This window comes from Sinocyclocheilus anshuiensis, unplaced genomic scaffold (assembly GCF_001515605.1).
Source record: "Sinocyclocheilus anshuiensis isolate Anshui unplaced genomic scaffold, SAMN03320099.WGS_v1.1 scaffold454, whole genome shotgun sequence".
Taxonomy (NCBI): domain Eukaryota; kingdom Metazoa; phylum Chordata; class Actinopteri; order Cypriniformes; family Cyprinidae; genus Sinocyclocheilus; species Sinocyclocheilus anshuiensis.
Window position 1 is genome coordinate 4,674,590 of NW_015548217.1, and position 24,402 is coordinate 4,698,991.

At 35.6% G+C, this 24,402-nt stretch overlaps 1 protein-coding gene, 1 long non-coding RNA gene and 1 pseudogene across 2 annotated transcripts in view; 1 reads left to right on the forward strand and 2 right to left on the reverse strand.

Moving 5' to 3' along the window:
* The window catches only part of LOC107654063 (uncharacterized), a 14,189-nt gene extending 13,904 nt beyond the window's left edge, over positions 1 to 285 (reverse strand). The window contains exon 1 of the long non-coding RNA XR_001630298.1: positions 244 to 285. This is a non-coding gene — a long non-coding RNA (uncharacterized LOC107654063). The remainder of the gene's footprint in view (positions 1 to 243) is intronic.
* Positions 286 to 1,922: 1,637 nt separating this feature from the next.
* LOC107653959 (transmembrane protein 26-like) lies at positions 1,923 to 5,404 on the reverse strand (annotated as a pseudogene).
* A 313-nt stretch (positions 5,405 to 5,717) lies between these two features.
* On the forward strand, positions 5,718 to 17,506 carry LOC107653929 (uncharacterized protein C10orf107 homolog). The gene is made up of 7 exons (XM_016440790.1): positions 5,718 to 5,816; positions 6,565 to 6,730; positions 6,969 to 7,113; positions 8,981 to 9,053; positions 13,105 to 13,256; positions 17,290 to 17,340; positions 17,422 to 17,506. The coding sequence occupies exons 1-7, from the start codon at positions 5,718 to 5,720 to the stop codon at positions 17,504 to 17,506; spliced, it is 771 nt and encodes a 256-aa protein (XP_016296276.1).
* The last annotated feature ends 6,896 nt before the right edge of the window (positions 17,507 to 24,402 follow it).

Below are 24,402 nucleotides of genomic sequence, written 5' to 3' on the forward strand. Positions count from 1 at the left end.
TGGAAGAAAGGGGCGGGTGAGCAGAGCTCATTAGCATTTAAAGGGACATGCCCCAAAATGAGTCGCTGTGAACAGAGCAAGGTAAAAAGGGTGTGGTTTTACACGCCCACTGAAGAAATTTAACCAAAGTATGTTGCAGACCGTTCAAGAAGACCCTAAAGCAGGGGTGCCCAAACTCGGTCCTGGAGGGCCGGTGCAAACAAAGTATTTTTGCTTTCACAATGAAACACACAGTGTCACAACACGGTGGGCTAAAGTGAGCGGCGGCCCGCAGCCTAGAGTGAGGAACGGCCGGCAGGCTAGAGTGAGCAGAGGCTGCGGGCTTGAGAACAGCGCGGCCGGCGGGCTTGCGGCAACCACATGTGACGAACCCGGGCTGGACTCCACTTCGTCCACGGTGAAAGCCTCAGCTCTAGACATGACGAAGTGGATATCGTCCTCTTTTGGAAGGTAAGGTAAGGTAACAAAGTAGTTTCGCTTTCACAACGAAACACACAGCGTCTTCACGTCATGGCGGCAGCAACAATACTACAGCGAGAATAAAAGTTACGCCTTCTTTCTTTGCGTGAACATTTGGGCAGCATTATGCAAATCTTCCCACATCGTGACGTAGACATGTGGGGGCGTGTTAGAACGAGTCGTTTTAGGTAGGCGTGGCTGACTCTTAACTGTTATAAAGAATATCTCTTTGGATTTGAGACTTTAGTCTTTGCAACTTTACAGATCTTCTTTATGCACCAAGAGCTTGTAACACTTCAAAGAGAAAGGAAAAATTGAAATCGCATCATATGACCCCTTTAATTCACACCCCATACACACACATGGACACCAAATATGAATTCATGGGTACTAATGCCAATTCATTATTCTCAGCCCTCACTTATCTATTATCCGGCCAATTAAAGAACCCCAATGAACTTTCACTTGACCAGGTCTCAGATGGCACTGCAGAACTGTACTGACAAACCGCCATCATATTGACACTAACTGCCCTAATTCATTGCAATTGTCTGTTGTCAACAAAGGGACTGTGACACTCATAAAATGAACTGTTGTTGGGCCAAAAAAAAAAAGGACTATTTAAAGGCCCAGACAAATTAAGTGAATGAACATTTTGAAACTTTCCTTGGAGCACCTGGGAGAACGGCCTAAATTGGAGTATTTGTTGCACTTGAACTTGACTGTTTCCTGTATGGACTTGATTCTTAATGAACATTCCTTAGTGCCTTGATTCTGGGACTGTTGTTTGTGGCCCTAGCTCATTGAACTTGAATTCAGAAAAGCTGATAATCAGCTAACAAGGACTGTCTTTAAAACAGGAACATGATGTGTGATTATTGAATGTATGTATTGAATGTAAAACAAAATTAAAATAAAAAATATTTTGAAAATTGAGAATATGTATTGAAAACACGTGACCTGGTACCTTTACATGAGTGTGAAGTGAAACTATATAGACTGGTTTATAACTTACATGCTTTAATATTCAAATAATTAGTTTCAATTTGTGAAATTGTGTAATTTTAATGTACTTGTGTCATAGAGAAGTCCATGTATCATTTATCCGAGTCGTTTGTGTATTACCTGTATTACTTACCTGAAATACTTACCTGAGTTGTTTATCTGAGATATTGATGAGTAAATCTAGATGTGTGGAAGAATTAGAACATTTTTGTATATATATGGTTATTTATTTACTGTTATTTGATTTAAGTATCTATGTGTAGTATTACTGCGATTCAAAGTGTGGGATACAATGTTTATTAAAGACAACAAATAGGACTAAATATATTTATATATAATATAAATTATATGAATAAAAATATATACATGTAAATATTTTTTAAATATATATGTGTCTTTATGTACATAATAAATACACACACATGTATTATATAAACAAACTTTTATTTTGGATGTGATTAATCGTTGCCTAGCACTATTAATAATATAACATAGTGTACATGCATACATTATTAATAAGCTGTCCTGTTACAATGAATCAAGATGATTAACACAATCAGATTTTTCACTGTGACTGGCACAGTGCCACAAAATAATGTTCATGTCAGTGAATCATCACTGCAGTTTATTGACTGAACAAGATCCTGTTTGTACATGTCAAGGTTTGTTATCTATCCAAATCACCCACAGCCTGTAGATGCTAATCAACACTACTAGGAAGTTTTTAATGGTAAAGAAGACCAGCATTTGATGAAAGTCAGAGAAAGAAATCATAACTGCTAGTCGGACAACAAAGAAGGGGCCATCTTGAAGAAAAATGGTTCCCGCTATGTCCCACATATCTGTCCTGAACTTGGCAATGAGAGAGTCATCCTGGCTTTCACAGAAATCCTCAGGTTTGGTGTTCACCACTGAGAGATGCCAATGAAAAACAGGAAAGAACTTTACAACAATGACTACAATTATATTGGTGTTCTTGGTTATGGTTATGCATACTTCAGGTTCTGCATCTATAATTAATGTCGTAATTGACTTCATATTTTTGTGTATGAAACAACACTTATGGAAGAGTACAGACCTGAGAAATGCAAAGGAAACTGTAGCATGCTCAATGTCCAGACCGCAAGAATAATACACACAAACGGTGTACTGTCCTCCCTAGAACAAGGAACAGAATATAAGGAAATATGATATATTGTTATACTACACAGAAACTTTATTTCAACTAAATTTGGAAGTAAACAGAAAGGTTTAGCAACTATAAAGTCTGACATATGAAGTAGTAGTCAGAAAAAATATATTGCATTATTTATTTAATGAAACTGTTTAGACAAAATCTTAAAAAATGACATTTGTGATTTTTGTTTGACCATATGGAGCTCATACTTGAGGAGAAAAAACACCTCAATTTTATTCAGAGACCCAAGCTGAGGAAAAATATGCAATTTGGTGCCGTTGCTGATATTAATGTGACCAAAAGGAAAGATGAACTTCTGATAGCTGTAAATCAGTGAGATCCTTATGAGAGTAAAGCAGAATACTTGCATAACACTATATTTCCCAATAATTTGTCTTATTAAAGGTGGGGTAAGCGATTTCTGGTAGCCAATGTTGAAATCACCAAAACAAACACGCCCCTACCCCAAAAGGGTCTTGCCCCTATTTTGATAGCTCCGCACCACACATAGCTACGTACGCAACCCAGGCAATGATTAGTTCTGTGAAACAAAGCAAAACCAATGTTACACCATGTCTACAACAGACGCGAGTGGCGCGGCGCGACAAAATACTATGGAACTCATTATAATCAGTGATGCTGTCTACACCATAGATACATATCTATGGTCTACATTGGATGCGGCGCGGCACGACACGACAAATCCCCGAAAGAAAACTGCTGCTGCGTTCTATTTATGACGTATTGACACAAATTTCAAATGATTTTCAACGGTCGCTTTGTCGCGTCCAGTGTACTAGACAGACTTTAGCTGTTGCGGCGCATACATGGTGTTACTCACCTATCAAGAAGAAACAAAGCAACCTTGGCGTCTGATCGCAGGCCTTACGCTCCTTGAGTTCTCTCCAGTGCTGGAAAGCTGATCCGATATTTACACGGGTCCTACTTCTTGCCTTAAGCCTTCTTTTGTTCCGCAGAGAAAAATCGCCTACCCCACCTTTAAGATGGCTTTTGAATGCTTAGCTTGTGATCAAAGCTCTGTAGTTTTTATTGTGTGGGGCAAAACATACAATGAGATGCAATACAATTATAACTGAGAGATGAACATAACCATTCTTCAAAAGCCTGATGTATCATACATGATGCTCAAATTTTAATATGATTTTCTTTAAAAAATAAATACATAAATAATCAAGTAATAGATTTCGCAGCATAATGACATGCACACCACAACCTGTAGGGGGACGTTTTTGCAAGCCTTTTACTTGCTAAAAACTATAAACTATCAATTAGACAACAGAGAAACTATGTATCAAATATGATACAGTAGGATTTATAGGGTTAATAACACTCACCTAACAGAAACACTGCTGAGAATTAGAATAAATGTGAAAATGTAGACTATGCAGGGCTTTTTTATTTTAGTCTCAAACAACACTTACGCCACATCAGCGAGCGTCTCACTGATGAACTCGAGGATATCAGCAGCTGTGCCTACAAAGATGAGTAACAACTGGGATATTTAATCTCTGGTGACTCCTCCAGCGATCGGTAGCAGCCACTTCCCCACTATCAGCAGGATCAGGACGATTTGCTGAAGGGCCAGGATCCAGTCATTGGCACACACCGATGACAAAAATTTCAGAGGGTCCTAAAATACCACCACAAAGTGAGTATTCAGCTATGAAGTGTTGCTCTCTGGAAGAACTGAGGGCACACTTACATAAAGCGTGTCCTGTAAATCTCATACAGTATGTGAAGGTGTGGTAACTTCTGAAGAAATAACAGTAGTTATGAACCATGCATGACCATGAACGCAGGTCTTGTTTGTACTGAGGGCTGAACCAACATTTGTATTTACAAATCGCCCTAGCTAGACGATGTTTTTAGAGGCAAAAGAGTTTTTAGAGTGAATAAATGTCTGAAAGGCTCGGGTCTTCTTTCAGAAATTACTGTAGTCTACTTCCATGGAAAATGTCTGTAACCAGTATGAATGGCAAAGAGGCAGTACCTGTTCACTCAAGCTTCCATTGGTCAAATTTCTCCGTTCATCAAGAAATGCTTGGATGCTCTCAGATGAATCCAGATTAGTACACTGCAATAATCAGCATATAATGCATCAGGCATTGGCTTTGGGATTCACACAGGTTTTTATTTGTCTTACGTTTTCAGGGCAGCATGAAATGTATTTGCACAGAAGAGAGAATCTAAAATGTATTTATGAAAGGTGTTAATCTACCATTACTTTCCTTTACTATTACCTTAGTATCACTTGATTTGTTTTTCTGACGGTGCAACTCAAGGATCCATATGGTTGGTATAATGCTGATGAGGAAAAACAATATTGCTGGAGAAAACCTAAAGAACAGAGTTTGGGTCACTCAGCAATATGTCACATCTTGCACTGTCAAATTTCACACAAGTAGCCTATTTAAGTTGCACTAGATGATATTTTATTTTAAGGTTCAGTTTGGCTCTCGAAATTCTTATGTTTGCAAAAATAAATGTTGATGACTTACCATTTGTAATCCTTCCCTTTTCTTCTTCTCAGAGTTAAAATCATTTCAACCACGAGAGGTAGATAGAGGATAGTCAGAAACCAGTATAAATTATTATTTTTAACCCATGTCACCCTCCATACACCAATGAGAGACACTAAAATAAACAACGTTCTGGTGACTACAGCGCAGATAAACTTGACAAGCATGATGCCTTTCAGAGTTTTAGGCTGATTAATGAAGCAAGGAAAGTTGTGGTTTTCACTCTGTGCTCCTCTCGAGTCTGAACAAACGAAAGCTCGTTTTACGTTTGTTTTCTTCCTACCTTTCACATCATTTGGGCGGGACTGCTGTTCTTAATACCTAACCGAGTTAGTATTATTTATTACTTTTCCCCTCTGATAAAGAAAAATACAAAGTATTTCGATCTATCCGAATTGTTTAAATTATGTTTTGGTAGCGTATATGTTTCAGTGATTAGGGTGTGTTTTGTTATAGTGTAGTAGGCTACAATTTGACTGAAACTTTTAGCAGTATTTTATTTTCAAGAATAAACTGTGAGGTGCAATGTGGTCCAAATGGCTAATCAGATTGATTTAAATGATTTGATCGAACTGAATCGTAAACCATTCAATTATCAGCGATACCTTTATGGAGTGATAGGCTTAAGTAAATCTGTGAGTTGTTGAAAACATGTTGAAACATGTTGTTTTCCACACAACTCGGGAATAGGCTTTTCTAATGAAATGAATACCTATGTGACATGTAAACACACCCACACACTCACATAAAAACACCAACCTTGCATCACAAGAAGTGACTATCAAAACTATTTGTAGCCTAACTGAACAGAATTTTTATTAGGTTTACTGTCAAGATGGAAAATTTTGAGTCATTTTCCCCCTGTCCCTAACTCTTGAAAACATCATATATCCTAACAGACGCGCTTTATCTAGTTTATCTAATATTTGTTTAGAATTGTGGAAAAAATATAGAATTGTAAAGTACAAATAAAAAATCTGGATATGTGAGTTTTAATTATAAACGTTCTAATCAAAATTAATCTCGAACTTTTTACCTCACAATTCCGACTTTTTTCTCAGAAGGCTATAGCGAGTTTATAGGGGTAGAGTGGGGGAAAACGCCCCCTTGGGGTAAAACGGATTTCACAGTGATCTAATTTTCAGCAGTAAAAAAAAAGTGTTGTAAAGCTTGTTGTTTTGTAGAACATCACAGTTATAATGATATGAGAATAGTAAGGCCTGTAGATAATGAGTAGCCTACATGTTATTTAAGAAAAATATAATTATATTTTCAGAATGAGACATTTTTTTTGTCAAACCTATGTGCACATGTGGGGTAAAACCATAGACTGTATAATTTACATATATAATGACTTTTATAATATCTTGCATTTTAAGACAGTTTGAGGACATACTGAATTTCAAAAACCACCAAACATGTGTGAAAGAAGCTGCGCTGTTGGAGCATTTTGTCAGTGGATTTTGGTGGGCCAAAGAGATGAACTTCAATTCTCATCAAATCTCATTTATCATGGCACTTTTACAGCAACTACTTGACAGCATAAAAAGTAAGTGGCGTTCTCTGAAATCAAGTTTTGTTTAGTTTGAAAGTCAAACATGGTTGTTGCTTTAGGTCTACTATATTTTAAAAATCCATTTGATTAAGAATCTGGTGTGAATTCACCAAGCATAATACTTTTTTTTAATAAATAATAATAATAATAAAACAAACACACACACGCACGCACACACACACACACACACACACACACACACACAGACAATGCCTGTTGCATTTTATTTCAGATAAACAGTCATCATTTGCTGATAATTTCAAGGCATTTACCCAAACAGTACTTGCCACCAGACAATCTCCATCAACGGAAGCTAAAGCCAGCTTTTTATTCACCACCGATCAAATCAAAGCCATCACAGATTACTTCAAGAACATGTCTCACAATGTCACATCCGTCCTTTAATTACATTCCTCCTAAATACGTATGATTATGCTCAAGCACACATTTAATTGTTGAATATGGATAAAGGTCATTTTCAACCCGTCGCATATTATTAATTGATGCAAGATGCTGCTTTGCTATTAGACAGCCGGCAACAAGCAAACTAGAATCCTTCATAATTAAAGTGCCCCTATTATGGGTAATGAAAGGTTCATACTTTGGTTTTGGGAGTCCCCAACAACAGGTTGACATATATGCAAGGTCAAAAAACACTTTCATTGTCTTATGCATTTATTTTTTCCTTACTTGCTCAATGACTCCCAAACGATTCGCTCAACGATTCATTTTTCCAACCCTCTCCTTTGTGTGACGCTTAACTGTGGTGATTGGTCCGATTGGTCTCATTTTCATTTCATCATGCCTGTAATGCCTGATAAAGCAGCATTTGTGAGCGCAGTGCTGCTTTGTGTACAGCGTTACCGGGGAAACTGCAATTTTTACCGCTCCAAAAGCAGCACCTAGTGGCAAAGAATGAATTTGCATTTTCTTTCAGACCAACGCGAAAAGACTAACAAGTGGGCGGGTTCAGATTCTGATTCAGAGTCGACTCTTTCTTTTGAGAGACAATAACTTTATACTATACACGGTGCACTTTCAGATTTAAACGTTTTCAAAAATCCATAATAGGGGCACTTTAATGTTATGCATAATTCATACAGCAACGGACTGTGAAGCATGCAGACTACTGTGGTGCATAACAAGCTGCATGGAAATCATCCGTCTTTTAGAAAGCAAAAGGAAAAAACACTGATGCACAGTGCTGAAAAATGACACACAGTATGTGTGTTATAGTTGAACACGATTGATTTCTCTGCTTACCTGAAAGCCTCAGTAACGCAGACTGCTTGTTAGTCCTTGAGTTTACTGAGCATGTTCATTGAAAATACTAATATAAATGTTTTGCCTTTTTTAAAAGAGTTATTATTCATGGAACACCACGTAACGTTGAATTTTAATGCTGTATTACCATTTGAGGCACAAATCATAGTAACATAAACAGGGATTATAGCCAAACATCTCAACAGTGACCATAATTACACCCTTGCAAATTGCTGGCACATCAAGGGTTTGAATAGAGAGCTGCAAGAATTACATATTTTTGTAGGCCAAAACCCAGAAATGAGAATTTTAGCATTTCTGCTTCCATCATCCTGATTGTCCCTTGAAATAAGGTCTTTGGTTAACATAAGCTCAAGATATTTTCTTGTTTATTCTATAACATAAAATGCATCAGTAATGCACCATTGAGATATTTTTAAGCTTTTACTTGTCTTGAAAAAGGCGGTTGCTCACAAGTGGCTAAATGGGACTGCAGAGGTTGTTTGGGACATTAAATATCATCATGCGAACAGGTGAAGTCATCTACTCACTAGTCCTCATTGATCATAATCTCTTGCAAACTATTCTAACTCAAACTTTCAAGGATTTCTTTCTTTTTTTTTTAACTGAAAGAGTTGTTGGAAGCTTAATGGTGTTGACGGAAAATCGTGTGTAGTTTGTTTATAGCCTACGTTTTGATTTTTGTATTTAGGCTAAATTTATAAATATTGTGTTCATTTGTGAAGATCATCAAGATGAACAAAATGTGTAAGAATCATACACTTTTGATGGCCACATACCTTATTTTCTAAAATAATCCAAAATCTAGTCGAGAGATCCTATTGGGTTTTTGTTGAGGGAACCAAGGTGATGCTAACTTCTGGGTTGGCCTACAAAAACACGTTATCACTGCACCGTTCAATATTTAATACAACTGTGACTATTACAGGTTCTCATGTATTCTTTATACCATATAAACAGTCTTTTTCAGCACTTCAGACTATATGATATACTGTTCACTCATAGCAGAGAGAAGCAACTCCTGAAAATAGAGGTAAGATTCAGATTTAACGTGAATTTGTAATTATGTACTCACTCTCATGTTCTTCAATTTTCAATAATTAGTAAATAACAACTATTGATCGGTTGTAAGTCGCTTTGGATAGAAGTCTCTGCTAAATCTAAACTTAAATTTAATCTGAAAAGCTTGAAATATATCACAAGTTTTATGTACTACTATATGATTTTATTATACTTTCTGTCATTTTTGGAGCTCGACAGGCTGTTTACCTTCATTATATGGAAAACATGAACATTTTGCTACTTTCTCCTTTTTTCAAGAAGAAAGGAAATCGAGCAGGTTTGAAACAATATGAGTGTAAATAAATAATGATATATATTATCTATATACATTATATAATATATAATGTTTTTTGTTGAAATATCATGTCATCGCTCCTTGCCTAACAGTTGCATCGAGACAACGGTGATGTGAAATCAACATATTTGAGTGCATTGTTTAGTCTAAATCACCAGTTCAGTCATGTTATTCAGAGCTTGGTAAATTGTTTTTACATTCCACAGTATAAATGTTGCATTCATAATCAGTCAGCTGTGCAGTGCAATGTTCACTGATCTTTTCATCAACTCCAAAACAGTACCTGTACTATGGCTGTACACTGTAAAATATGATTCTAAGATGAGATACAAAAAGGGGGAAAAATACTGGTCTTTATTTTAAGGTCCAGTTTCTGCTATTAACAAACCATTAACTACGACTTTTGCCTCAATAAACTCCTAATTTTTCGGTTTATTAATAATTAGTAAGGTAGTTTAGGTATTGTGTAAGATTAGGGTTGTAGAATATTGTCATGCAGAATATGTGCTTTATAAGTATTAATAAACAGCCAATATGTTAGTAACATGCATGCTAATAAGCAACTAGTTAATAGTGTGAATTGGTCCCTATACTAAAGTATTACCAAAATACTTGATAATTTGTTTTGCTCAGTTACCATTAAACAATTTGCAACATTCAGAACACTATCTATTATGATATACTCCAGCAAGCACATGGCAAATGATTTGGATTAATACCGTTCGTTTTTATTCAAATAGGCCCTGCTTAAAGGGATATTTCACCATGATTTATTCACCTTCATGACAAGGGTTTGAAATGAACATTTTCATTCACAAAACAATTTGGCTACCAAGTTATTGGCCATTCAGAACATCTACTATCAAAAACAAACCAGGTGATCAAATCACTGCTTAAATTTATATATGATTATTATCAAATCTGATTCTGAATCGTTGAATGGCTTTCATTTTTATGACAGTGAAGCATTGTTTACAGACTACATATATAAAAAAGACATAAAAGTTGTACTCTGATTTCTATTCTTTGACTGAAAGTCCATTCAACCAATAGGGTCGTGAAGGCATTGTAAAATTAATTCATGTGACTCCAATGGTTTAATCCCAATTTCATGAAATGATGTGAACGCTTTGTGTTTTTCTTCTTGTGCTTTTTTTACGAATTCTACGAAACTTCACATCAATTTCCTTATGATTTCCTCACAGCACTGTTCATGTCGATTCATGTCTCCTCTGTTACGCTACATTGAGGGAAACACTCAATTGTCGTTTTTCTCTCTGAATTTCAGTTTGAGCGGAAAATCTGCCTCCCATCTGATTTGCTCATCCATAATTAACACGTAATGATCGTGCTCGGAGTACACTTTCAAAATGTCAAGGCAGAGAAATATAACCAATCATTTGATTCCCCATTTAATTCCATATTTCTACATGCAGGGTACATCTGTATATCTGAGATCTGTAAAATTAGAAGTCCTGATTACATCAAACATCAAGGCACAGGTTTGTTTAGCATCTGAATGGTGCTTTATGCTGTAGCATACAAATAATGAGAGCTGCAGTTGAGCATCTTACAGTGAACAGGGATCAAACACAAAATCTAGGTCACTGATACAATGGCACCGAACATCATGTAATAGAACAATATTTTATTTGTTTTGAAAGGGACTTCAAAGCGCATTTTGAATATTGTTTTTTTCCCTCGAAATGGAGCCAGTTTATTGAATCAAGATGTTTTACGAATTACACAAAAGCAAAACATGACAATGAATTGCAGCAGGCGTACTATTTTTACTCCTATTAAAATGATACTGTTGACGTTAATTTGTTTATTGCTTGAGATGGAACACGCATGAATCATGTCATTGGGAATAATGGGAAACAATGCAGTAATGAAAGAGCATTGTTCTACTCCCCTGCTTCAATTTGGCATTGTAATTATGTTCGGTATACAAACCGCAAGACTCTTTGTTTTTGTAAGTGTACTAGTTTTGGATTCTGGGTGAAGGGCCTCCTGCCAAATGAACAGTAAAATGTTCCAGCCAAATGAAGAGAAAATTCTACTCAGCTGTTAATGTGTAAAATATTGATGACATTGATATCTGTATTTCTGTCATGACAGCTCTCGGAGTGATTGGCATGGTATTTGGTCTTGGCGGAATAGATCTGCTACGCTGCTGCTGCAGAGCACGTACCGAGACTTGCTACTGCCAATACATCCACAACATGCTGCTGTGAGCATGTAAGAAATATTGCTGCTGCAAATATAACATACATGAAATAACCCCATGTAGCATACATGAATCACCTCGTAGCAGATCTATACAGGTGGAGCTGGGGTAGGTGGGGGGTTTTTTGAAGCAAGCTGCAACTGCTACGGCAAGCACTAGTCATATATTTGAATGTTGAGCTGCGAGCTCATTGGCTACCGATACAGGAGAGAACCAATCAGCTGTGCCATGTGATAATGATGTCATTAGGTCAGATTGAGTTAGACCTATCGGACTGCACCATCTAGAGTTTCATGCCAGAACTCTGTATATGTCATAGGCCCTAAAATAGTTTTCATATTTATTTGGTATAGTCGACCACTCATCTCAAAATAAGTCAACAAGAACACCCTGTTTTAGGGCTACGACTAATGTTGGATGTAATGCATTACTAAGTTATTAATTACTGTGCTTTAAATATTTTTCCTTAGAAGTAAGGAATTATTCTTAATTTGATTACACTTACTTCTAATTTAATTACATTAAATACTGTATAGTCTTTAGAACAGTTATAAAACAATAGTGGATTTAATATCATAACTTAACATCCAATGTAAAAATGCATGTTTTTAAAGTAACTTTCTCCCTTAAATACTTTGGTCAAGAATATTTTATGCAATTTTTATATATAAAGAGCAGTTTCATGTCTATCCTTGTATGTTGAACTAATGCATTACATTACTTTTGCATTACTTTTGTCCCCCTGGGCTGGGCTTGCTTATTTTGCTTATTTTTTTCTGGCCATCTGTAAGGGCCCTTTCACTCCAAAAGGGAAATAAATAGGGCTGAAGGAAGTGTCTCTGCCTCTGCACTTCATTCCCAATTTCTCTCAACATGGGGACAAGAGAGATGTCAGTAAACGAATAGGAAAACTTATTTGAAAAAGTAATTCAGATATTTCATTGTAAATTTAAAAGTAATGCCCTACTTTACCACTTACTTGAAAAAGTAATCTAGTTACATAACTTACGCAACTTGTAAACACCGGTCAAGGTTGATTTAATGTCTAACAAGAAAAATGTTCTTGTTCTATTGTGCTTCGTCTGCTTGCTACAAATGCGCATGGTGGTGCTCGTTCCCTGAAGTCTGTGAAGTTTAATTGAAAAAATTCTTGCTCAGGACAACTTTGGTGATGTACTTTTCCTGCAGTAGCTCAACTCTGTATCCTCCACTGTTTTGCAGATGCATTTTGTCCATAGAAATGCATTATTCTCTATAACTACTATAACCGCTCACTATATAACGAAGTGACGTGACTGAAGAATGTTTTTCGATATCATGATTAATCAATAATCAAATCAATTTTTGATTATTTTCATTATAGATTTTATCAATAAGCTGCTGCAGACCTACTCTGCTTCCTGTCAGGACCCTGTTGGTTTTATTTAAAAATAATTGTTAACATCCTACTTAATGTTGCAGGAAATAATCTTCAATGAGATGGGTCTTTTGTTACAGAAATGCATTGAGGTGATCGACCCCGCTGAGTTTGCCGCCCCGCTGGAAGAAGGCATGCCTGCTGATCTGTACTTCTATTACATGGCTCCCCCACGTGTCCAAACACCTGAGCAGGTCAAATGTTTCCTTTCCCTTCCAGCCCAGTCCTTGCTGTAATAATGGCTGATCTATCCAAAACCGTTCTAACATTGTTTGGCTCGCAGTAAACGGTTGTATTCTTTTTGTGGTTCAGGTTTGGAATGATCCTTTCAGAGAAGATGCGTTTCACATGTTTCTGATTTTCAGAGGAAACACAAATCTGCTTCCAAGTATGACTAACACTTTTCCTTAACAGACACTGCGCTGTACAGCTGGAGAACATAGACTGTACTGAGCAGAGGGAATAGTATATTATAACAGAAGGGTTACATCACAGCGCACTTTCTATCTTTACATTTTTTTTTCAGTCCTTAGAGAATTTTCTTTTGCAACTATTTCTGCATTCATGTATTTTGAATGATTTATTTGTTAAGCACAGACAAAACAATGAATCTGTATATAAAAATGTCTACACATTTCACATTTAAAGAGATGTATCTGTTTAACTTTCCCACACATTTCCCAGTGGAAAATCTTGAAATGCTGCATTTTCAGGACTGGAAAAAAACTCATTAAAAAAGAATAAGATCCTTAAAAGTTCCTATGTCAATATACATTTCTCTAGTTCCCAGCATTAAAGTCAACAGATCATCAAAACTGACCGTGTTTTGCACAGTTCATCAGTGCATATTATTGCAAAGAAAAAAAAAATCATCAAAATGTAATAACTTCCAGCTCTAAAAAAATATTTTTTTATTCCAGGGACATCACAAATCCCTTTCCCATCCAATATGTAATGCCCAATATTCATGATTCAGTCAAATCCTGGTATTAAAATCAAGTTCCATCCAGCATGTTATTTTATTAAATATCCTGTTTTAACTGGACATATTGTGTCAGATTGCTGAAGTAAATTGGTCTCTGTATTGCATACATTTTAGAATATTTTAAGCTAAAAGTTGCATTTCGCATTCTCTATAAAATGACTTTTAAATCCATAACCTTGGAAAATACATCAAGATGCATTGGTCAAAAGGCGTGGGAACCCTGTCTGCTGCAGAATCTCATTAGAATGCACAGTGTACAGTACCATATCCAGGAAGTGTGTGCTGTTCAGAAAAAGGCCACATGTAGGCACTATGCCACTATTTATGTTTTTATGAATGAGTGCAAGATACTCTGTTCTGCCTTCCCACATGACTGCTCAGTAAATTTCCCCATTAGTTCTTTGATGCAATGTTACATTAAAAGCTAAGCAAAATAAATCACGTCAGAGCAGATTTAGCTTTTAATGTGAATAATAGGCTTGTATTTAATGAATCATGCTATGACATATATTTTAAAATAAGGCCAAAGCCTAGACTCCAAAAAGAGGGTTTCGTTGTACGCATTAATTTTGTCTTTTCACTTAGAAATTCCCAATAAATGTAACAAATAATTACTAAGAAATGGAATTAAATGTGAAATTTTGAAGTAGAAAAACTGGAAAAAAAAAATATATATATATATATATATAAAAATATAAAATGATGTCAAACACTTAATCGTGATTAATCGCATCCAAAATAATTTTTTTGTTTACATAATATATGTATATATAAATACACACACATGCATGTATATATTTAAGAAAAATATGTTATATTTATATATTAAATATATTTATATGTAATATAAATTATATAATATACATTTATACATGTAAATATATGTAAGTATTTTTAAAATATATAGTGTATGTGTGTGTATTTATATATGCATAATAAATATATACATACATATATTATGTAAACAAAAACTTTTATTTTGGATGTGATTGATCGGGATTAATCGTTTGACAGACACACAAACAAACACACACACACACACACACACACACACACACAAACACACACACACATATATATATATATACACTCTAAAAAATGCTGGGTTGTTTCAACCCAACTTTGGGTCAAATATGGACTAACCCAACCTTTGGGTTAAAAATGTAATGTAAAAATTTAACCCAACGGTTGGTTCTGTAAAAGAACAATCCAATATTAAAACTTGAATAACGCTCTCCTGCTTAATATCGTTGGTATTCTCTGCATAACGTAAAGTACATTAGACAGCTGCTGGCAGATATCCTGATTAAGTTTACGCTAGACTTAAGCTGGAATTGAATTACCGTGACTGCCGCGATTGCACAAAACAACCAGGCGGATTGCTAAATTGTGTCATCTCTATCACAAGTTTTTACACGCCGAATGTTTCGGAGGTTTCGACGGCAAAGGTTGCCGCAGGCCATGTCGACAAGACCTGAATGGAAGGGGCTAGAAAGACACGAGTCGTTTTTCACTTTGATGGGATTAATGATTATGGGGTTCATTCAATTCTCCTGCCATGTTCCATGAAGACCTTTGTCGTCTGTATGACAAGCCTTTATTTCAAATGGCAGACGCTCTGTAATTTGAGAGCCCATTTGTAGTGGTTTGTGTGTGCATCTTATATGTAAGGTGGCCGAGAAGTGCTAAACAAATCACAATTCTGAAAACAAAATAACAAATTACAAACGCAAATGCAAGTCTATACCAATTCAGAAAGCACAACAACAATTCAGAAAACATTATAACAAGTCAGAAAACACAATGACAAATTCGAAAACAAAATAACAAGTCAGAAAACACAACGACAAATCCGAAAACAAATTAACAAGTCAGAAAACACAATGACAAATCAGACAAACCGGAAGAGGTAAGTATAGTTTGAGACAGCGCCATTGGTTTGGGATTACTCACCGCTGACTGGACGAGACATCTGTCAATCAACATATACAGGAAGAACCAGCCGAAGAACAGCAGAGTCGTGGTAGAAAGTTAAAAAGTTCGGCAAAAGACAGGATCGAACCCGGGTCGATTGCGTCAAAAAGCCAAGGACATGTACTTATCTATCTGCGCCACTGGAGCTGATGATTTACAACCACTTTTAACTAAATGTAAATCTGGGCTTTTCCTCTCTTTTAATGTCAGAGGAAGGTCAATTACATATATCACTTTACTAAATATAACCTCATGAAAAATATTTGGTAAAAATCTTGCCGCCTCAATAGATTCTATCGAGTTGTTGTTTTTTTTCTATGCTAATTGTAACCCGTGTGGCTCAGGGAGCGTGTGAAATCACTGTGAAGCGTGTTTAATATCACAGTCATCCGCATTCAGTTTTGAAGTGTTTACTACTTATTTATTCTTCTCTGTTTCCTTTTTTTCCTTGAATATTCTGCTAGTTTCAGAAGTTCCCAGGAATGCCATAACTCTGTGGATCTCATCATACCTAACATGGTAGAAACACTGAAAATTACAAATGCTGGGATTACTGAGAATGACTTCCTTACCAATAACATTACCATTCCAGATGTGGACCAGAGGCATTCAGTATGCTTTTGTGTTGTTGAACTTCTCTGCACACATTTAAAGCTGGAACATTGTGTGCGAATATGCGCAAATACAGTACATTGTTTTACAGCGAGTCAATGATTGAAGACAAAGTCAGCCAGGAAAAATAAGTGGAATTTAGCATAAAAACAATCAATATTTTTTTAGGACAAATATTTGTTGTTGTTTTTTTTGGAGGGGGGACATTGTGTATTCTGTAACATGGGCATTTTATTCATGGGGAATATTTTTGGTTTTGTAATTTCCATTATTCTCAAAGGTAAATCTCATTACTGTAAAACAATAATCTATATTTATATAATACTATAACAACAATAATAATCTATATAAGAGTTTGTTGTGAAACCAGTATCAATTAAAGGCTGTAAAATAAAATACTATCACTGTGTATAGTCATTTATAGTCTAAATAATAAAACATATTTATTGCATTATTAATGAGATGTTTTACATTACTCTAATGAGAATCGAGGGGGCAGATGTACAGAAATGTCATAGAAATTATGTCACAATGTAAAAAAAAAAAAAAAAAAAATAATGTAAAAAACATGTTTTTCTTTTGCTTTTGGACTGAAATATGACCCCCAGCCTGAGATTCACTCATCCAACTGCAATTTCCACCCTGGATCAGTTTGGCATTTTTATGGATGTACAAATTCTTGTGTGTTCAACAGGCCGACTTCACAGAGAAGCATGCGAGTTCATGAGGAGACCTACATCTCGAGGTTAGAACGACTTCAGAAAGCCTCTTCCGTATAGCACTGTTGAGATATTTATGGATGTACAAATTCTTGTGTGTTCAACAGGCCGACTTCACAGAGAAGCATGCGAGTGCATGAGGAGACCTACATCTCGAGGTTAGAACGACTTCAGAAAGCCTCTTCCGTATAGCACTGTTGAGATGCCAAGAGGATTTCCCACTGGTATTTACTAATTCGATCAGAACAAGTCCGAAAATAACACAGAATATGGCACTGGTGGTTTATACGCCCAAAAACTCCTAATTTACAGAACATTTTATTCACTTCAATTGCACTTATGTCAAGCAAAACTACTTCAACAGTTTGTACGGTGTTGATAAAAGAAATAAATGGCTTTCTGGTGACATTCTTGATTTATTCAGTAAGATAAAATGATGCGGATGAAATTCGGGATCATATTTGTGGACGTCAAGGAGGGAACAGAATATCTAATTAAGTTGTTTGTATAAGGTTTTTGTGGCACCTTTCCCACAAGTCATTAGCTGTCTGAAAGTAGCCCAGCGCTATAGCAACGCTGTGTAACTCAGCCTAAATAGCTGAGTTGCCATATAAAGTGATGTATTATTAAAGCTGAATAGTGACTTTTCCACTGCATTTGAGAAAGCCCACATATAACTATAAATATCCCCCGCAGTACATATGAAAGAATGCTGATCTTTTTTTCTTTTTTTTTTAACTCTAAGCTCTTATTTTCCATTTACAGAGCACACTATTTCACATCACAAGGCACATTCTGCATACGGAATAACATCAAAGATTATTATTGTTATTATAAAGATGAATGATTAATTTAGCGTATGTCATTCAACTCTCACTGCACATTTAATACTTAACCAGATTATGATTGATGGGTAAAACAGGTCCTTTTAATCAGCGCAATATCAAATGACAGCAATATTCCTCCATGCCTCTGTGTTGTTTTACGGCCTGTTGATTTAGCTCTTCATTAGCCTTTCCACCCCCGTGTTGACATGTGACGGTGAAGTTAACTGCTTACCCGGGAACATGTTCAAACAGTTTGAGGGTTGTTTTGCAGCTGTTCTTTTTGTTTCCAAACTAATTGATAGAGTCATTCCTGAGCCAAGAGCTGGATGACCTTTCAGCCCATACACAACAACAGTCCCTCTGCTGGCCAATGGAGTACATTAAAGAATGACTTCCTGCTTACTGGAGTACTGTGGATAGGTTTTAAAGAGCCCATTGTGGCTTTTAGTTCATGTTTATGGGGTCATCTGGATGCTAGTTTACACTTAAAGGTTAACAAATGTTCCAAACCTTTAGCAGATATATTTAAAATATGTATTTAAGTTGCACAAATGTTCATTTCCTGGAGAGAGTGCACCATTAAAAGGCATATATAAATTTTTGTCCAATCAAATTCTCCGTAGAATAAGATTGTCCCTCCACCTGATAGCACCTGAGATGACTAGAAACTGCAAGTAGCCGATCAAGGCTATCATGTAAACTAAACATGACTGGGGAAAAAAAAACAAAAACATATATATAAAAAATAAAAAAGGTAATTTTTGACATTTTATCTTACATTTCTGACTTTTTCTCACAGTTACAATAAGTCAGATTTGTGAGACGTAAACTCAGAATTCTGAGAAAAAAAGTTTTATTTATAAGAGCTTTTATTTTATTTTATTTTATTTTATTATTATGATTTATTTTTCATCCTGCATGTGCCAGGAACTTGCTTCTGAAGTTCCCTTTCATGGGAATTTTGAACTGCGTCCTCTAGGGGTCGCTATGGTAAACCTAGAGGACGCAGTGTCTCTTTCACTACTCAGGGAACCATGGTTACATAAGTAACCTGAGACGTTCCCTTTCATGGGAGCTTCGAACTGCGTCCTCTAGGTTTCCCATAGCGACCCCTAGAGGACGCAGTGTCTCGTTCCCTTCTCAGGGAACCATGATTAAATAAGTAACCTGAGACGTTTTATGAGGTGTATAACTAATAAATTGCTTTCGAAACTTTATTTACTGTGACTATTTACTGATTTACTGTATTCATTTTATTTTTGCGGAGATAAAAACTCAGAATTGCGAGATAAAAACTTGTGAGATGTTATATTGTGAGATGTAAACTTGTAATTGTGAGGGAAAAAAAGTCAGAAGTTTATAGCTCGCAATTCTGAATTGTGAAAAACTCAGAACTGTGAGACATAAACTCAAAATTGCAAGAATAAAAAGTCAGAATTGTGAGATAAAAGTTGCAAATACTTTTTATTGTATTTATTTTCTTTTAAATCCTTGCTCCAGAAACATCCTTTCATAGTTTTATCAGGTCTTTCACTAATAATTAGCTTTAAAAACTTTATTGTGATTATTTACTGATTTACTATATTTAATTTTTTTTACATTTTAGAAGTAATTTATTATATAATTAGCAAATAAATAAAATAATGATATGATTAGTAAATAAAAATATGAATACTTATTATATATTATTTACTGATGACTAAAACAATGTTAATTATTGGATATTTTTGGGAGTGTGACACTTTTACAGTCATTAATGAACCATTTCAGAACTTTCCTAATGAGACATGCATGGCTGCACTTTTTGGTCCACTTAATCTTGGGTATGATATCACTTTAAATAAGAAGAAATAATGCATATGTCTGAGTTACAAGATGTGTTTGTCTTTAAAATGCACTATTTATTTTTATTTCTTCAGCAGATGCCGGCAACAGTCATGTTTTCATTTGCAATCTGTGCGAGATCTAAATACATTAAAATCTTCTGTTGTCCAAAAACAAGCTAATTAGAAATGAGGATACAGTTGCTGCCAAACGATTGTGTATCTTTGCTGAGTGATTAAAAACATTCTTGAACATTTGATGATGTGGTGATTTATAGCTTTAATTATCCCCAAAATAGCTGGAAGGAGTCTGATGTACTGGCAGCAGATTTTTTTCCATTGTACTTATTTCACAACAACCCCACTTGGAGAATAAGAAAGCTTTCCTGTTGACGCATCGCAACGCAGCCCATGATGCTTTGCATTTTATTAAGTTAAGCAGTACATAAATGGAGGACAATAACAAGGCCAGATGGGCTCTGGGCTTCCAGTTGTTCATCTTGTTTTGCTCACTATTGAATTTGTCGTGCCGTGGCAGAACCAAAACACTTTTCCTACATCTGCTGAAATCCAGATTTCCCCCCTTCGCTTTTCCAGGCTGATCTCATTGGGAGTGCTATTAATTGAGATCAAATGCTTTTCCGAACACTCTCTTTGCACATGGCTGCATAACTGCGGGGCCCTGTGAAACCTAATCGGCCTGTTTCTCAAGCGCTCAGACGTGACACAGTCAGAATGACAGGCTCAGGTTTGCCAACAGAATGAGGCGTCGTACAAAAAAAAAAGAAAAAAAAAAGTGTCTGTATCTTGTACCGCATCTATACTATCTTCTGTATCATTCTAAGAAAAAGAATGTAATAAAATGTCATGAAGGAAAAAATATATTATCATATGAGGCACTTACAGTGGAAGTGAATGGGGCTAGTTTTTGTTAAGCTTATAAAAGCATTAACATTCATTCGTCTGTATTCATTGAGTCATATTAAGGTTTTAAGCATTATGTTGTCATGGCAACAACATTTCAGAATTAACTTCCATTCTAAGTGCATCACACTGTAACCCAAAGTTTTTTACAAAATGACTTACTTGGTAATTATGCCACAAGTGCTTAATTTGTATCGAACCTGAAATATTCTCTTGAAGGAATAATTCATGCATAAAATCAAAATTTGCTGAAAATGTTCCCACCCTCAGGCCATCCGAATTAATCAGAACAGATTTGGAGAAATTTAGCATTAAATAAGTTTGCTCGCTGATGGATCCTCTGCTGTGAATAGGTGCCGTCAGATTGAGAGTGTCTAAACGGCTGATGAAAACATCACAAGTAATCAACAACACTCCAGTTCATCAATGAATGTTTTGTGAAGTGAAAAGCTGCATGTTTGTAATAAAAAAATCCATTAAGATGTTTTTTTTTTACTTACTAACGGCTAAAATACAAGTCCTCTCTCCGTAATTTTGCTTTCTCCAGTAAAAAGTCATCTCACCTGAATCAGGAGAGAAATATGCACAAGCACCGTTTACAAGAAAAACAGTACAAAACAATTCTAAATGAATATTTATTTGGATTTTCATGTGAGAGGACAATAAGCTTTTTCACTGTAGAAAGCGTTATTATAGATTATGAACTCAGATGCGGCAGTTGAAACTCTTTTAATGATTTCATGTTTTTTTTGTTTAATGATTTCATGTTCTTTTAAAGATTTGATGTTTTTTACAAACATGCAACTTTTTATTTCACAAGATTGTAATTGATGGATTAGTGGTGTGGATTACTTGTGTTTTTTTGTGATGTTTTTATCAGCTGTTTGGACTCTCCTTATGACGGCACCCATTCACTGCAGAGGATCCATTGGTGAGCAAGTGATGTAATGCTAAATTAAAATATCTTGGATGGCCTGAGCGTGACTACATTTTCACTGTTGGGTGAACAATTCTTTTAAAGTCATGCTTCAAGCAGAAATTTTGAAGAATCTTCATGCAGCACTTTTCCACATAGCAGTTTATAATTCGTCAAAGCACTATAAAGCAGTTGCCTATATGACTTGAGCACTATGTTTAAAGCCTTCTAAAGTAATATGTCAGCAAGCAGACAGAAAGTCGCTTTTCTTCCATCTATTCAGTCAGGTTTGGTCATGTCACATCGGCGCCATGAAAACGTTGTTGTGAAACTGGAAGCGATGGGAAAAATTAGATTACAGGTGTGACGTGATAGTGAGTAAATAGGGACATTTTTGGGTAAACAATTCCTTTGTCAGAAAGGAAGTATATTAAAAGAGGTGGAAATACTGTAATTCCCATCTTGAGACTTTTTTTCTGTTAGATGATTTCAATTATCTGTCAATCTCAATATAATACAGCCCTGAGAACTAAATTGAAAATGTTCCCTTTCCTTTGCCACAGAACTTCTATGAGATGTGAAAAAAGCCAAGCAGTGTGTTGAAGGCAGCTGTCATTATCCTTTTTTTGCTCTGCTGTCAGGTTTTGGCATAAAACTCTTCAGGCGATGTAATATACATAGCAATTTTGCTGCATTACGGAGAAAAGAGACAAAGTAAAACATTTTTACAAGTTAAAAGGATAAATTAGGATGGAAATGATTTAAGAGCTAACATTTGGTCTTAGTCCTGGGACCAGATGTTAGATTTTCCTCCAGTGGAAGAAAGTTATGGAGGTTATCCAGAATGCTTGACTGGTAGCCTCTTGGCTTTCCGCACATTCCAAAATTGCCATGTAATTTAAGACCTTGTTTTCATTGCAAAATAGCGCGGCGCGTTCAATTCGGTGCGGTTACAGTCGTGTTACAGAACACAAAAATAATGTTTGCATTGTTCGAGGAAACCAGGCGCAATTGCTGTTCTGCGCTGGTAATAAATGTGGCGGATAGCTCTGTTGTGCAGTAAAATTCTTTTAAAGCGAACAGGTTTAGTGCTTTGCCTAGATTGTTTTGTCAGCTCTTTACCCATGCAAATGTTTAAGAGCACTCGGCCTTGTTTGCATTAAGCTCATGACATTTCAACCGCTTTCCCCCGTATCATTTACATAAGAATCGTTCCTCTTTAGAAACCCGAGACTTAAACATGAACAATATGGTTCCTCTTTGTTTCAACAGAACTCAATAATAACAGCCCATTATCTTCAAGCGTAGTTTATATTCATTTGGAGTCCTGGTGGGCACCATTAATATTGCTTACATAATGAAATTCATCCAGTCTTTTGGGCTCGTTGTATAAATCATTAATTTCCCACTGCAGCGCAAGTAAAAGTAAATCAACCCCACCCTGTTGTTTAATTTGAAAAGAATCATTTTGTTGCTTTAGAGTCGTCTTATCTGGAGAGAGAGGGATACTGTGCATTTGCCTGCGCTGGTTTCAAGTGAAATAAGAAAAAAAGAAAGAGAATAGTTGCAAAGGTCAGGTTTTATTGACAGAACGCTTTCAGTCGCTATCACAGGAATGTACTGTGTCACACACGATGTGAAATGCACCGGCGACGCACATATAAAATCTCATATCCCATAGTGTCTGGTTGTTGTTTGGAAATTTCTGCTGCGTGAATTGTTTGATTTAATTGAACTTATTCTGTGCGTATCAAGTGAAAGGTCGGGATCTTGTGAGCGGTAGGCCTACTTAGTCTCACAGATAAGATCAAATAAACCCATTGTGTTTGAATCTGTCCAATAGATGTGCTGTCTTTATCTAAGACTAGCTTATACACTTAACACTTTATGTTTCCTGTCAATAAAGCCGAGACCTATAAAAAAGGTCACTGTAGAACGACTGTGGTGCTTTACGAGAGCTGCGTCACGGCCGCACTGCTGTGTAACACATCATTCGCACTGTGACTGCAAACAAGCACAGCCAGGCTGTTGTGACGTTGTAATGTCAGACAGACAGTTCATACAAAAAAAACAAACAAACAAACAAACAATATAAATGATGAGGTAAGCTGTCAGTTAAAAGCCTTGTTGTCAAAATGCAAATAATAACAATATGAAATAGAAATGTAAATACACCCATAATAATAATAATAATAATAATAATAATAATATAATAATAATAATAATAAATATGTAATATAATAACAATATAAATTATATAATAAAATATTATTGCATGTGTGCTAGGGTTATTATAAAAACTAAACTAAAAATGTATTTTCATTTTTTTAAATAATCTTAAGTTAAGTGAAATAAAATAATTTTAAATAAAAAATAAAAAATTTATTTATTTGACTTTTACTAGTTTCCAACATTTCTCACTTTTGTTTTTTTTTTAAATATATAAACATTTGAAAAATAATATTTTTTTAAATAATAATAATAATAATAAAAAGAACGAAAAAATTTCTAAATATGATCAAAAATATAATAGTAGCAATGATACTAAAATGGCACTGGTGTGTGCATATACTGATGAAGATAAATTGTACAAAATGT

Coding starts and splice junctions, on each gene's coding strand:
- LOC107653929 (XM_016440790.1), top strand. CDS start 5,718: ATGGCTAATCAGATTGATTTAAATGATTTGATCGAACTGAATCGTAAA. Junction 5,817..6,564: donor TGATAGGCTTAAGTAAATCT/GTGAGTTGTTGA, acceptor ATTTTAAGACAG/TTTGAGGACATACTGAATTT. Junction 13,257..17,289: donor CTTCCAGCCCAGTCCTTGCT/GTAATAATGGCT, acceptor TGTGTTCAACAG/GCCGACTTCACAGAGAAGCA.